At 48.4% G+C, this 15,972-nt stretch overlaps 1 protein-coding gene across 10 annotated transcripts in view; it reads left to right on the top strand.

Annotated features, from left to right (window-relative positions):
• Window positions 1-15,972, top strand: part of SLC15A4 (solute carrier family 15 member 4) — a 106,106-nt gene that overhangs the window by 9,306 nt on the left and 80,828 nt on the right. For 8 of the 10 annotated variants that reach the window (XM_027125132.1, XM_027125129.1, XM_027125126.1 and 5 more), the window contains exons 3-7: window positions 532-700; window positions 1,133-1,210; window positions 1,902-2,070; window positions 11,455-11,610; window positions 12,697-12,855. In XM_027125132.1, coding sequence (XP_026980933.1) covers window positions 532-700; window positions 1,133-1,210; window positions 1,902-2,070; window positions 11,455-11,610; window positions 12,697-12,855 — 731 coding nt within the window. Of the gene's footprint in view, window positions 1-531; window positions 701-1,132; window positions 1,211-1,901; window positions 2,071-4,231; window positions 5,157-11,454; window positions 11,611-12,696; window positions 12,856-14,336; window positions 15,968-15,972 lie in introns of those variants that run through there. The other 2 variants (XM_027125127.1, XM_027125136.1) reach the window with 2 other exon arrangements.

Genomic DNA, 15,972 nt, shown 5'->3' with positions numbered 1-15,972 from the left:
TCACACTGGTGTAATAGTAAAGCAGCTCGGGTTTGTAACAGTCGGTGTGGTCGTCAAGTCTTGACGTTTGATAAATGACCTAATATAAAATCCAAACAGTCCAGCACAGTAATTTTTCCAGATGCTCACCCAGTCACGCAGCCGACGTAGTTGTCATCAGCTTCGGATGAAACTGCGGACCTTCCTCAGCACAGTGGGGCTGGTGGCCAGGGTGACAACGCTGGGGGTGAGGTCAGCCACCTTTCAGACGGTGAGGGGCGATCCTGTCATATCTCCTAGTCTCAAGAAAAGGATGGTGGCTGCAGTCTCACTCTGGCTAGGAAGTCCTTCTGCCAGCTGTGTCCATGTGTCCCAGTGTTGAGGAATAATCTAGGTAGCTGTACTGGGTGGGGACCATTAGTAGGTAGCAGAATGGAGTTGGAGCAAATTCAGCACAGCAAGCTGGTTTCCTACCTCCAAACTTAATTTGTTACCAAATAATTGATTTCTGGGGGTGGAAGAAAACTAATTCCTTCATTTTATTTCCCAAAGTGAAGGCATTGGAGTCTTTCAGCAATCTTCTAAACACAGTCTGTTTGATTCATGTAAGATGTCTCATGGAGGGCCATTCCCGGAAGATAAAGTGGAAGATGTGAAAGCCCTTGTCAAGATTGTCCCCGTTTTCTTGGCTTTGATACCTTACTGGACAGTGTATTTTCAAGTGAGTGGTGACATTCAGGTTTCATTTCCTCTGTCTCCCCGTGAACGCCCCCCGGCACTCGTTCTGGCCATCACTGAAGTGCGCGGGGTTCCTGGCTTTCTTTGTCACGAGTCTTCAGGATCTCGGAATCTTGTTTTTAGTTACGGACTCCTTTTTGCTGATTGAAATGTTTTGAAAACCTTAAAACGAAGCTAAGAATGGGGATGCTTCTGTTTTTCCAGACCCCACCTTTTAATATGGTTTCTCATTGGGATAATGGTTACTTCTTTTTCAAAGTTCATCTCCAGACAACTTTTATGGTGACCAAGTAATTGACCCGTGTTTTCAAACCTGAGTGTTGCAAGTCTCAGCATGGTGTAGTCTGGGGGAGGGCGCACGCTGCGAGTGAGTGACAGCCGTGCTCATGTAATGACAGCTGCTTTCTACACCCAGATGCAGACGACGTATGTTTTACAAAGTCTTCATTTGAAGATTCCAGAAATTTCCAGTATTACAACCAATCCTCATACGGTGAGAACAGTTGAAATGATCTGAAAATTGTCTTTGGGGGTTTACGTGACAAATGGATTCCTTCTACCAATGGTAGATACTTTGTAATGACGGCAGTTAGCTTGAACTAAAAGCATTCCTTGAATGTTGAAATGGAATTTGAATGGAATGTTGAAATGGAATGTTTGCTTATTTCTGAGACTGTTTCCCATTGGTTATGTCCTTTGCTAGATTAAGTTGACTCCTGACGTTAACATTTCACCTGACTCTTCTTTCCCCCGAGAAAGCACAGAAAAACAAACGCAAATCCCTTTAGAAGTGGAAACCTTTTCTCAGTACCAGTGTCTTGAGACAGACTATTTTCCTAGGAGGTTATACTTTGTACAAATGAACTTCTTTTTTTTTTTTGCGTTACGCGGGCCTCTCACTGTTGTGGCCTCTCCCATTGCGGAGCACAGGCTCCTGACGCACAGGCTCAGCGGCCATGGCTCACGGGCCCAGCCACTCTGCGGCATGTGGGATCTTCCCGGACCGGGGCACGAACCCGTGTCCCCTGCATCGGCAGGCGGACTCTTAACCACTGCGCCACCAGGGAAGCCCTGATGAACTATTCTTGAAATAAGCTTTTCCCATTTAGATGTTAGTTGTCAGATGCGTGACTGCTGACACTGCAGAAAAATAAGCAGGTGTCTTCTGTGTTTCCCGCTTCCAGTTTCCGGCAGCCTGGCTAACCATGTTCGATGCTGTGCTCATCCTCCTGTTAATTCCCTTGAAAGATAAACTGGTGGATCCCATCTTGAGAAGAAACGGGCTGCTCCCATCGTCCTTGAAAAGGATCGCGGTGGGCATGTTCTTTGTGATGTGCTCGGCCTTCGCAGCAGGTGAGAAGCCGTTTCCGGTTCCGGTTGTGGGTGATGCGGAATGTGGCCACACGCCACGTGGCACTCAGGAAGTGTGTGTACTTCAAGAGGACATATATGGGTTATTCTAACCCTGACTGGTGTTCGTTTTCTAGTTTTTCATTTATGAAGCTTAAGGTTTTTTCCTAAGGATTTGTCTGGGTTTTGTTTTGGTTTAGTTTGGTTTTTTAGAACTATAACCAGTGAAATGCTCTGGAAAGAGACTTTTGGGTTGAATCAAAGGAGGCTTGTTGTCTCCTAGTGATTTAGATTTTAGACAACTGTTAACTGCCGTGTAGATGAAACTTCATAAATAAAGGTGTTAAATAATCCTCAGAGCTGTGATTCTTAATGTCAGGTCCATTAATCAGCTTTATATACCTGAACCCTTTGCACTTTTATGTAAAATTTTACGTGCATCTTCCTGGAGAGAAAGGTTTTTTTGTTTTGTTTTGTTTTTAAATCAAATACAGGTTTGTAACCAGCCTCCATCCCCCAGAAAAAAAGAAAGAGGTTAAGAACTAATGCCTGAGTATTCCAGCACCTTCTGGGGGCTCCATTCTGTTTGCATAATTCTTAGATTCTGAAGTATAAGCTGAAATATCGTGTGCTGGTAAAGGTGAGCTGTTGCTGACTTTCTCACCTTGGTTTGGAGCTCTTCCTTCATTAATATTTGAAAACGATTGAACGGTGAAATAGCTTACCTATATAACAAGACAACAGCTGCTTTCCTGAATCACCTATATGTCATCTCTGTTATGAGGAATATAATGTTAAGCACTGCTGAGATGGAGTTTAATATTCTCCGACAGTGCTTCACAGCAGCCTCCATCCACTCTCGCCAGGGTGAACACAGTACTAAATGTAGTACTGTCTATTGATATAGTACTCAATAGATTTAAAGAAATGAGTCCCTAGGCTTAAGAATTCTATATTCCAGACACTGGGACATCTTAGGAGACAGTTATGTTTTTTCTTAATCAAATAGGTAATTAAAGGGAGGGCGTGTCTGAATGAAGCTTCTGCTGTGTGCTTGCTGTGTGATTCGTTTCTCTTCCAGTCCTGTGCACATGGGGAGGTAAGCCAGAGCAGACGAGAGCTGGATTACAGCGGAGCTCTGATTGCAGGTCTCGTGCCGCAGAATCGGTGATGGGCAGAGCTGCTGTGCTGGGGTGGTGCCCTGAGTGCCTGCCGTGGGCCCGGCTTCTTCCTGGGCTGGGGAGCCCCCTCTCTGTGCCACGACCAGCCATTCACACCCCTTGGAAAGGAGGCCTTGTCCTCTCCCTGTGGGAAAGGCGAGGCTGCTGGTTCCCCAGGCATTTTCTAGCAGACTTCGGCTTTGGTTCCTCTAATACCGTCTTGTCTTCCAGTTTCATTTATGGCTGAATAGCTTCTCCGGGCTGCCCTGAGAACCCCAGGGGCTTCCCGGTGGTTTCTTTGCCTGTTTACGTGGGAAACGACAGCAGACAGGTGACTGTTGTCCAGCGGGGCAGGCAGTGCTGTCTTAAAAGTGCGGGCCGTGCCGGCAGTTCACTTCCTGCTCAGCAGGTCGGGCTGTCGTCAGGTGGCCACGGGCACCTGCAGAGAGGCAGGTGCTCTGCACTGTGTGACCACGGCCGCTCTGAACTTCAGCATCTGAATTGATCACTTACACGCGGACAACACCGCTGAGGCTGGTGTCCTAAAGAGGCGCTCTTTGCTGAGTGGCCAGAAGTTGGGAAGGAGCTTAATGGCCACTGGTTTCAAGAGTTTAAATACCTGGCAACTGGACTTAAGCACAGTTTATTAAATTTAATGTAAGCAGTAACTGGTGTTTCGTGCCGTTTCATTTCCAGCTCCAGTGAATATTATTTAATTGGAACATTAATGACCTTTGAATACAGACCTGAAATCATTACAGCAAACCAAAGTTTTAATAGAAAAGAGACTATTTTGCCTTTTAGCTTACTACATTCAACCATGATAAATCAGGATCTTCCATTTAGTACCATCCCTGCCGGTAATAATTCTTTCTTTAAATTTTCTTAGATGAGAATCAGGCATGTCCAAGGGGTTTCTTCTAGTCTGCTTGAGAAAAAAAGAGGTGTGTTAATTTGTCAGATTTCCTCGCCCCTTAAGACTTGTGTGTGCTCTTAATTTACAGACATCATAGATGCTCACTGGAGAAAAGGGCACCTTAGAAACATAAAGGAGAAAATAAAAGTCAACTGTAATTTCCCCAGAGATGCTCATTCCTGGGATGGTGTGTATCCGTCTAATCCCGTTTGTGTGTCTCTGCATACATACACACACACCTTCTGTGTTTTTGCGAAAATGAGATACTGATGTGTAAGCAGATTTGAGCCTGAATAAGGAATACTAAGTGTAAGGAAACCATAAAAATATAATAAAAGCTACGCTTGTTACTATTGGGGGGTAGAAAGATCCCCCAAATACAGATGAGCCATCTCCCCTCATTTTCCCCTTCCTCCTCCTTTTCCTTTTCTCTCTCTCTCTCATACACACAGATTTAAGCACTCATAATTCCACCAGGGGCTTCCAAGGAAATCCTCTACCACCATTCTGCAAGTGCATGGGAAAAATTATGTATGATGTGATGTGTGTGTGCGTTTATACTTCGTCACCTGCTTTAATAAAAAAAAACAAACCTAAAATATCCTTCCTCCGTGTCAAACATTCACGTGCAATCCTTTGTTGTTGGGTGTCGAGGATTCTAGTTTTCACGGTACGGTAATCACTGCAGTGAAATTGCTTTGCTTCTTGAATCCCTGGAAGTGTAATCACTGCATCCTTGTTTGATGTGTGTACATGACAGAGTTACCTTCCGTCATCCCAGGCTGATGGTACCCATCCGTGTGCCTCACGGTCTGCTCTTCCACTCAGCTGTGCCGTGGATGCCCTATTACCACAGCGGTTTTTAGGCAGGAGTCTGTGCCCGGACTTCAGGGCCTGGAGAGCATCCTGGAATGGAGACAGAATCATCTGAGTGCCTTTTTCTTGGGTCATAGCTTTCGTTAGGAAAGAGTTCAGAGCCACTGGTCTACAGCACTTTTTAAAAAACTGTTATCAGGGCTTCCCTGGTGGCGCAGTGGTTGAGAGTCCGCCTGCCGAGGCAGGGGACGCGGGTTCGTGCCTCGGTCAGGGAGGATCCCACATGCCGCGGAGCGCCTGGGCCCGTGAGCCATGGCCGCTGAGCCTGTGCGTCCGGAGCCTGTGCTCCGCAACGTGAGAGACCACAACGGTGAGAGGCCCGCGTACTGCAAAAACAAACAAACAAACAAACAAACTTATCACAGAGTCAATCCACGGTCCTTAAAAGTTAAAAATACATAGATAGAAGTGCGAGGTGACCTAAATTCACTCCTAATACCACCATCCAGTGATGACGCCTACACCTGTGTTTATATCTTCCTAGAATATTTTATTACAGCTAAATTGTTCTTTTTAAAACAACAGAAATGGAACAAACTATTCACAGTTTATAAGCTATTTTTATATACTATATATAATACATACCATTTTTCCAAGTCAATTACAAATTTAAATTATAGTTTTTGACAATGACGTAATATTCCATTTTGGGCTGTACTATCAGTTTTTAAAACCAGTCTTCTTATTAAACATGAGGGTTGATTCCAGTCTGTCCTACTTGAAGCAGTGCTGTGTGCACACCCTGACACGTCCGCACATGTGTGCTCATCTCGTGTGAAAGGGCCAGAGCAGCGTGCTGATGCGAGTCTGATCTCGCCGTGCCCTTGTCACACTGATTATTGTGTCCTGTTAATCTTCTCTTATCTGAAGGGTTACAGCATTCTGTATCTTTAATGTGTACTAGGAGTGATCTTAAGACTTCTTCCCAAAATGTGTCAGACATTCTATTCTGTGTACCGTTGGTGTGTTGTGACCAGTTTTCTAGTGGGTTTTTCTTGTAATAGAGTGTAGATGGTCACTACTCAGAATTTTATCTCATTTTACGAATATTTTTCCCATTTTTTTCACTTTCCCTTTAATTTTGTTTGTGACATCTTGTGAAGTCTTATGTGCTTCTTCATTTAGGTCCTGTACATTTTATGTTAGGTTTATTCCTAACTGCTTTTATGTATTTTGGTTTCTCACCTAGGAGATTTTTTAAAATTCTGAGTTTCAGTGAATTATTTTCAGATGGTTGCTCGTCTTGAAATTAACATAGTTTCATTTCCTGCCTTCTTTATAAAAAGAAGGTATTTATTGTTTATTCAGGCCACACTGCCCGGCTTGTGGGACCTTAGTTCCCCGACCAGGGACTGAACCCGGGCCTGGGCAGTGAGAGCGCTGAGTTCTAACCCCTGGGCCGTCGGGGAGTCCCGTTTTCCTGCCTTCCTGCTGCGCCTCCCTGTGTCTCTCCTTGTTTGGCAGGGTGGCCCGGCTTTCTCCAAGGCTGCTGGTGGTGACGGATGCCCCCCTTTATCCCTGACTTCGACGAGCGCACCTTCAGCCCCTCACTGTGGAAGGTTCACTCTCACCTCTGAGTTTGCATACGTATTCCTGACGATGTTACATATCTAAGCTTTATTTCAAGTTTGTATTTTTTGGCAGAAGTGGATGTTGAGTTTCTCTCAAATATCTTAGTTTGGTTTTCAGGAGGATTGCATGCCCTCCTTACTCCACCCCCTCCCTGCCTTTGGCTGCTCATGGTTTTTATTTATTTTAACATCTGGTATTTAACTGTTCCTGAATTTCTAAAATACACCCTGTTTGTTAAAAGGTCTGATTGGAATCTGCTAATTCCAGTCTGCTCAATAATCTGCTTTTATTGAGCGACTGTGCATCTCTTTCTAACCAATATCAGTCTGGTTTGGTGTCAGGGTTATACAGCTTCATAAAAGGTGTTGGTAAACTCCCTATTTCTTTTCTTTTTTAAAAAAATAAATTTATTTATTTTTGGCTATGCTGGGTCTTTGTTGCTGCGCGTGGGCTTTCTGTAGTTGCGACGAGTGGGGGCTACTCTTCATTGCGGTGCGCGGGCTTCTCATTGCAGTGGCTTCTCTTGTAGTGGAGCACGGACTCTAGGTGCACGGGCTTCAGTAGTTGTGGCACTTGGGCTCTAGGTGCGGCTCGTGGGCTCTAGGTGCATGGGCTTCAGTAGTTGTGGCTCACAGGCTCTAGAGCACAGGCTCAGTAGTTGTGGCACGTGGGTTCAGTAGTTGTGGCTCACGGGCTCTACAGCGCAGGCTCAGTAGTTGTGGTGCACGGGCTTAGTTGTTCCATGGCCTGTGGGATCTTCCCGGACCAGGGCTCGAACCTGTGTCCCCTGCATTGGCAGGCAGATTCTTAACCACTGTGCCACCAGTGAAGTCCAAACTCCCTATTTCTGAAGGCAGGGAGTATTTTAACAGGATGAGAATTATCTGTCTGCTCCCAGGAAGTTCCAAGTCTTTGCCTAGAAAATCATATGAGTACATCCTCTCTGAAAGGAAATGTAACTTTTCCACCTTTTTCTCAGTTTTGTACAGATCTTGTTTTTTCTTGAATCACTTAAGCTTTTTATTTTTTTAATGTCCCTAGTAAATCATTTATTGAGTTTTAGAAAAATTGTTAGAGTGGAGATAAAAATAGTGTTTTAAATAAATCTCATGTGTTTCCTTCCTCATTTCTAGTTTCCCTTTTTTATGTGCTCTTTTTTTATTAGGCTTGCCAAGACTGTATTTTATAAATTTTCCTTAGACGTCTGTCTTGAATTTATCATCTGATTGTTTTTATGTTTTCTAAGTAGAGAATTTAAGATATTAATTTCTATTACCTTTGGTTTGTTTTGTGGGGTTTTTCTTCTCATTTCTTGAGTTAAATTCTTCACGTCTTTTTGTTCTTTCTTGCTTAACAGTAAAAACCACGTAATGGCATGAAATGGCCTGTTACTGTTGCTTTACCAAGGTCTCTTGCACTTTGATTTGTTGTAGTGTGTTTTTTCTCCCTACGAATATTGAAACTATGTTTTTTATTTTCTTTTTGATCTAAGAGTAATTTTACAGAAGTTTTTTTCATTTCATAAAATTGATGCTTTTGTTTTATCCATTTGTTAATGAAAAAGCTTTATCTGAGGAGTTGGGAAAGATCCTGGCTTTATAATTCTGTACCGTGGACTTCAAGGCTTCCGTTTTGGCCAGTGTTACTTTCTAAAAACGTTCGTGGGGGTGCCGCATAGGATGGCTCGCAGGTTGTCCTACCGTCAGCTGAGTGGGTCAGATCCCTTGTAACAAGAGCCCTGAAGTCCAGTGCTGCCAGGGGCCTGGGATCACGGCGATGGCCTGTGTCCAGGGATGCTGTGGTCTGGGCGGGGCCCATTAGAACGGAGCCCCGTGAGGGCACAGGTGTTAAGTGTCCATAAAGTTCGGGACCTGGGTCTGCCCTTGGGCCTCCGATGCAACCAGTTGCCCGGCAAAGCCTCATCTTTCCATCTGCTCGCTCTGGTGAGGACCAAGAGGGTTCCTGGGTCTCAGAGCCTTGCGTTCCTAGCAGATGACGACGTTTCACTCACGAAGGTCTGTGGCTTGTGTCGTCCCTGGGGAGGGCACGCGCCGTCCTCGGGCAGTAGCGCTGTGGCGGGAGGCGCACACGGGGACCCTAAGGCCCGGCGGAAGCCCAGCTCACACCCCGACGGTCGCTGAGGCCGGCGCCCCTGTCTCTGCCCAGCTGCTGGCTCCGGCTTGCTTCTCCTGGGCTTGCTGCGGGCGCGGGGCCGTGCGCCTGCCCTTCAGCGTGTTCTCTTGGTGCCCGTGCGCTGTGGTTGGCACGCCTCCCTTCTCGGTGACTCTGCTCGTCCTCTCCCTCACTCAGACCTTTGCCACTTTACGCTTTAGTTCTTGCCTCGCCCGCAGCGTTGGGTTTTCTTTCGTTTTGACGTGATGTGAGTCCGTGTCTTTAACTGAAGAGTTTGGCCCGTCGATGGCTGTGGCGCTCTCCCAGCCTCGGCCCTTACGTTGGTCTGTGCCGGTGCTCCTGGGCCCGTCCGTCAGGAGCTCTGCGGGCTGCGCCGCCCCTGCGTCGTCTGGAGCGCTCGCCCTCTCCCTCGGCCTCTGTTCTCTGCGCTGTCCGGCCATCCGTCCCACCAGAGAGGAGCTTCAGTGATTTCTCACATTCTTGTCTCTTGGGGCTCGACCCTCGTTATTTGTGTCCCCCTTGCCAGCGCCCCTTCGTTTCCATTACCTGTTCACCCCCAGTCCTCACGGAGTCGTGCTTTCCTAACTAATAAGAGCGCAGAACAGATCCCGTCCGACAGTCTACTTCCGTTCTCTGCCAGGCCTTGCAGAAGTACTAAATCCGTGTATAGTCCCCACCAGTACTGCCCCATCACGCGCACGCGTGCGCGCACACACACACACACACACACGCACGCACACACAGGCAGACACACATATGCACACACGCACACACGTGCACACACAGAGACGCACACACACAGAGACACACACACACAGACACACACACAAACGCATGCACACACTGGCAGCCACACACACACACAGACACACATGCACTGTCTTAAGCCTCTCTTGCCTTTCCTGTGGAGGACAAGAGTCTCCTCCAGCTTCAATATTTATTCCCTTAAAACAGGCTGAGTGGGTGCTTCCCCCTCTGCTCTTGGATTGGACGGAGCCCTTCCAGCTAGAGGGTCGGTGGCCAGCACAGCGCAGTGATCTTCCGATCTCAGGGCAGTGGCCCTGGGCTGGCTGGAGCTCGGCCCACGCAGAGGAAGCCCACAGTGCTTTATCCTGTGCGTTGAAGGTGCTCCAACCAGGCTGATGCCACGGCCCCCTTGGTGCTGCCCGCTGTCCTGCCACGGAGCAGAGCTGTCGCTGTGGACAGGGCCCTTAATGCCATCACCAGCGTCCTGATAACCGCTGGGCCGAGCTGCACACGCCCCTTTCCAGAGCAGCAAGCGCTCTGCAGTGACCGCTCTGCATGCCTGGGCCCGCTCTGTGTTTCTCAGTCGCAGGACGGGTGTGAAGGTCGACTCACCTCTGGGAGGTCTCTCTTTCCCTTGGCCCTTTGATGTGTTTTCTCTTTGTTTGCACATTTCATTTGAGGTATGTTGTGCGCTGCAGATTACAGAGTTTGTCTTTCATCCCGTCAATCATACCCTGGTCCTTTCTCATGCTCAGGTTTTGAAAGGAATATTTTTAATATATTCCGTTGTCCTGTACGCAGACTCCTGTCCTTCCTCATACGGTTTTAAATCCGTATGCTTTTACATATACATTAGATATTATGGCCCATTATTTCATCTGCAGTTAGAACCCTTTAAAAACACAATCTAGCGACACCTTTACCTTGAGAAGTCGGTCCCACACGTTGTTTCAAGCTTTATTTTGACCTGCTTATGTTTTGTTTTGTGGAGAGTAGCTGTTTCTGTCTTGCTTATCTTCCCATGTCTTTCTGCCCCACGAGACAGATGACCGATGACCCAGTGAGGTCTTGGTGCTGCTGAGGGCAGAGGGTGGTTCGAAGAGTCCGGGTTACAGTCGTCCCGCTTATCCCTGGGTTTGCTTTCCGTGGTCAGTGACCCCACGGTCAACGGTGGTCCGAAAATACCTACAGTACAATGAGATATTTAGAGAGAGGGGAAGACCATCTTCACGTAACTTTCATTACAGTGTATTGTTATAATTGTTCTATTTTATTATTAGTTACTGCTGTCAATCTCTTACTGTGCCTGATTTATAGATTAAACTTTATCAGAGGTATGTGTGTGCAGGAAAAAACATAGTATATGTAGGATGTGGAACTGTCCTGGGCTTCAGGCATCCCCTGGGGGTTTTGAACGTATCCCCCAGAGAGAAGGGGGGACCACTGTACTTGGCTGATAAGGTTAAGCCTGTCTGCACAAGGAAACTGGCATTAGTAGTAGTCGTGGTAGTTGTAATAGTGATGACGATCAGTGAATCAACTTAAATCTGTTCCCTTGAGGGGGAAAAACATCTCCAAATTCATTGCCTTCTGATAAGTAACTAGCACGATTAACCTTTTTGTTGCAGGACTGTTTAGCTCTCCCCTGCTCCCCCTTTTAAGAGAAATAGAAGGTGTTTAGGCGAGCAGTCCAGAGATTTGAGGATTGCGTTAACCATGTTGAACACTGGCTTTATAGGGCACTGCAGGGGCCCCCATGAAGTGTGGGTTATATGACCTCTGTTTCTTAGTAACCTACCTCGGAAGCTGAAAGTAGGGAGATTCCTGAGGTCGGGGGGTTCTGGGGGAAGCTATGTTATCGGGCATTATCCTTTCATGTATTTCTCAGAATCATCAACAGACATCTTGTACCAAGCATCTAGTTTTTTAGTTTAATTGCAAATGTTAATGAACAAATGCTCATAACCTACTTATGATTTGTAGGGATTTTGGAAAGCAAACGGCTGGACCTCGTGAAGGAGAAGACCATTAACCAGACCATTGGAAATGTCGTTTACTATGCTGCGGATTTGCCAATCTGGTGGCAGGTCCCTCAGTACGTGCTGATTGGCGTCAGTGAAATATTTGCGAGCATCGCAGGTGAGGTTCCTTCCTGTCGGGGCGTCCGCGTCCAGTCCTGTCTCAGCACGATAAAGCCCGTGCTGTTTCCTTCTTTGTTAGGCCGCGTCAAGATGGAAACAGCACAGTGCTTGGTGGGTGCTGGTGGGCAATTGTGGTGCGGAATGTGAATTGGTGAGCAAAGAGCCATGCTACGGCTGAGGCTCTCCTTTCTTGGTGTAAAAGGATCCCCAGAACATCAACATGAAGTTCATCTACCGTAGAGTGTCAACAGGAGCGAGGATAGAAGAAGGAAGACCCCCGTAAGGGCTACCTGGCAGTTGCTAATAACCACGCCCTGCTGTCCCGCCACCACGGCCGGGCCTCGGGCGTCCCTCACTGCCTGGCCCTCAGTGTCTCCATTCAGATTTATAAGGAAGCAAACCTAATTTTTAAAACCTGTTCTCACAGGCCTCTCTTCCCTATTGGTGAGATCATGTGGTGGCATGTGGACAAGTAAATTCCGTGCAGGCCTGTTCCCAGCTGCTGGGAGCGAGGGAAGGAGAAAATGAGTGATGCCCAGAGCGGTGGGGCTGGGAGGCCGGCACTTCTCACCTCTCCTGCCTCCTACAGCGCTCACGCGGACTGGCTAATGAACTTGTGGAGGGAACGAGTCGTACGGGGTGGCCCTTCCTTTAGAGCACAGTGCAGATCTCCATGTCTGCTTATTACAGTGGTGATTCGGTTTATAGATGCACCTGCTGAAACTGTTCTAAAAGACCTGGCCTTTCAGAGAGAAATCCTGAGTAGATTTCCCCATTTTAGTGTAAGTGCTTTGTTTGCAAACTCCCGTTAGTTAAGAATGTAGGCAAATTTTGCTTCTTCAAACTTTCTTTCCATGAGGAACGAGAAATTCCAAGAGCTGACAAGTCAAATGCTGCCTTCAAGTGTGAAGGCGGGAGGTGACTGGCCACCTCGCGGAGTTTCTAGGGGCTGTGACAGCAGGAGGTGAGCAACCAGCCTGGGTGCTGTCTCAGAGCCGCGCCCCAGAGCCCGGGTGTCCGAGGGCAGCGGCGCGGGCGCGGGCGCCCTGCTCCTTTCCTGAAATGCCCTCCTTTTCTTCCCCAGGCCTGGAATTCGCGTACTCGGCCGCCCCCAAGTCCATGCAGAGTGCCATCATGGGCTTGTTTTTCTTCTTCTCTGGCGTCGGGTCCTTCGTGGGCTCAGGACTGTTGGCACTGGTGTCCCTCAAGGCCATCGGGTGGATGAGCAGCCACACGGACTTCGGTAAGGCCCCCCTCGCGGCCCCCCTTCCCGTCGTCGGCAGTGACCAGCGCCCCAGTCCTCGGGCCGCATGGGGCGCCCGGGACCAGACGCGGTCGGCGTTGCTGGGCTGCCCCGGCAGCCCCCGGCCTGCTCCCTGCGCCCCGTCAGACCACCCGCCTGCCCTCGTTTACCCACGTCCCTGATGGTCTCCTGGGGACGGGTGGGCCTCTCCTGCCCCAGGTCGGCCTCCAGCAGCAGCTCTGTGGCTGCTGTTTTCTCGGAGCGTCTGTGATGAGTAGACTGACCCTCCCACCTTCAGGTCCAGCACTAGTTTTATTTTATTATGAGGCAAATAAAATCTGTATCACAAATTTCCTTTCATTTATCAGGTTGGCCAGAAAGTTTGTTCGGTTTTAAGTAAAGCCACGTTTTTCATTTTCATGAAGAACTTTATTGAACAACATATTCACTGACCTAACGAACTTTCTGGCCAACCCAGTATCTTATTTTCGTATTTTTTTTTCTTTTCCTGACGGTACCTTTTAATTTCCTGCTGTTAAGAAAAAAAAAGAGAGATAATAAGTTGCCTTGTTAAAAACAAGTACGGCTCATTATCACTCCTAATGGGGTTTTACAGCTAATGCCAGTAGGTGGCAGCTTGCGCAGAATCACTCCCGAGGGATGAGAGCTTTGCTGCTTCCATGTCGATGTAGCCTTTAAGCAGACCCAGGAGTGCAGGTGTGCTGCTTCTTCGTATGTTGTACCAGTAAAAACCACCATATTGCTTTTCCTTGCATAGGCGTGTGGCGTTTGCCGTCCCCTGTAGAAGGAGCAGCCGGTGTGATCCCAGATTTTGTGGCTTCTCTGTGCTCAGTACCCCCTGGGTACTGAGCCACTTCTAGGTTCTAAATCCCCTTGAAAATCTGGTGAAAGCTTAGAGACTGTTCTCCAGAAATTGCAGAATTCCAAAAGCCCTCCCACGATTCAGTTAAAATTCCCGTCTTGAGGGGGGCGTTTCGGCCCAGAGACCCCTGATGCAGCTTCCAGAAACCGGGGCCCCTGCTGCCCCCGGGCACCACTGGTGATGTGTCCAGCTGGTCCGGCTGTGAGAGCCAGTGGTGTGCGCGGCAGGCCCTCCTGGCTGTGCTGAGGGGGGCTGTGCTCATTACTCCTGCCCCTCGGAGGGTAAGTCCAGTTACACAGGGTTCTGGGAGTTCTCCTGCGCTCTTGGTGTCACGTAATCTGTTTTGTACGTGTGACAGACCTCCTTCAAAGAAAGACTTGTTATCGGGACCACACCTCGGTAGTTCTTGAGATATAGATTCTGTGTTTTTACTTTCATGTGTATCTTAAAGGATCGATTGGTTTCTGTCATTCCCATTGCTTTCCAGTGATTTAATCCACCCCCTCCCCCCACAGCCGTTACTAATTTAATAACTGGTAGTTTACCTGTCACTCATCCTTTACTTCTGACAGGTAATTTTAAAACTTTTCATTGTGAGGTTTATGTCCGGTATTGATGCACGCGGCACACGTGGACAGATGTTGGACCTGGATTCTGTTCGTTGTGTTATTTTCACGAAAGAGAAGTACCTTGTCGTGTGTCCTGGATCGGCTGCCCTGTCCAGGAGTGCAGGGTGGCCTCTCCTTGTTTTCCCTCCAGTCCCTCTGCCCGGAGCCCCATGTCCAGTGAGGTGAGAGGACGTGGCAGGTCGGCTCCCGCGTGGTTAGGGGCAGGTGGCTGTCACGGGCGGTGGTTTGGAGAGAGAATGGGACAGGTGACACCTCCTCCTCACCGCCCCCACATCCTTGTTTCTGTAGGAGGAGCAGCAGGTGTGATCCCAGATTTCGCGGCTTCTCTGTGTCCTGGGCTCTCCCCGGCTCTGCCTTTCGGCAGGTCCTGCCTGCATTAGGGCTCCGGCGGCAGTGGGGCTGGCTCAGCGTTTCCTGACTGACACGTGGGTAACTTGCTGTCAGGTTCCAGGACCACGTCTGAAGGAAGAGTCCCCAGATTCTCCCCTCGTTGTTTTCTTCTCTCCCTGTCCTGCCCCAGGCCTGCTTGTCCTCGTTATTATTATTATTTAGACTGGGAATCACGTCCGTACTGTGAAGGGCACTGGTCTTAAGTGCACAGCCTGGTGTGCATTTCGTCCAGATCAAAATGCAGGACTTGGAAGGGTTCCTTCTGTCCTTTCTGACTTAAGCCCCCAGCCCCCGGCCCCCGGCAAGATGAACTCTGTTCTGAGGTCGGCCCTGCTGAGTCCTGTGGCCTCTCTCGTCTGTGGCCGTGGCCTTTCACTCAGCACTGCGTTCTCAGAGTCATCCCAGTGATCGGTTCTTTGTTATTGCTGTGGAGTATCCGTCGTACGAATAAGTCAGAATTCATTTATCTGTTCTGCTGCGTGTGGGTGTTCGTGGTGTCTCCAGTTTGAGGCTGTCGCAAATAAAGCAGCTGGGAATGTTCTTGTGCATATGTTTGGGGGACACATGAAGCTTGTTTATTGGGGCCCAGGAGTCAGTCTTATCAAATAGGAAGCACCCAGAGTTTACCGTGTTTACATGCGATTACCTTCTGTCTGTGAAGAGGCCCAAGAAAGTACAGGGTGATCACTTTTAGGTGGTGGGCCCAGTTCTGCAAACCCTTCCTAACGCCAGGCTGCGACGGGCCCTGGCAGGGAAGACACGGCGCACAGTTTGCTCGGCCTGCCGGCTTTGAGCTTTGGAAGTTGTAAATGACTTTTAGTTTGGGGAGATTGATGTTTCAGAGCTGGCACTGCAAACGGCGTGAGTGGTGTTTCGACGACAGCCGCGCTGAGGCGGCAGCAAGCAGCACTGCCGCGCTGGCGTCTGCAAACCAGGGTCCAGGGGGCGGGATCGCTGTGTCCAGGGTGGAGCCCGCCCACAACAGGACCAAACCACTGTTTCCAGCGCTGACCACTGTTGAGTAGATAACACGGTCTGGTAGAAATGCTAGGTAGTGCTGGATCTCTTCCCAGAGCAGCAAACATAGGAAATCACTGTCTTCTACAGCCTGAAGGAGTGAGAATTCTTTAAAAACGTGTGAGTGCTTATTATACAAACGTGTATTCTATCTGTTCGTTAGTTCTGTTAAACAAAAGCAGTGTTAAACGTCTGATT

The sequence above is a fragment of the Aethalodelphis obliquidens genome, unplaced genomic scaffold (genome assembly GCF_003676395.1).
Source record: "Aethalodelphis obliquidens isolate GAN/ISIS:26980383/991018 unplaced genomic scaffold, ASM367639v1 scaffold28, whole genome shotgun sequence".
NCBI classification, from domain to species: Eukaryota; Metazoa; Chordata; class Mammalia; order Artiodactyla; family Delphinidae; genus Aethalodelphis; species Aethalodelphis obliquidens.
The sequence above is the reverse complement of the archived record's forward strand: the minus strand, read 5'-3'. Positions and strand labels throughout refer to the sequence as shown.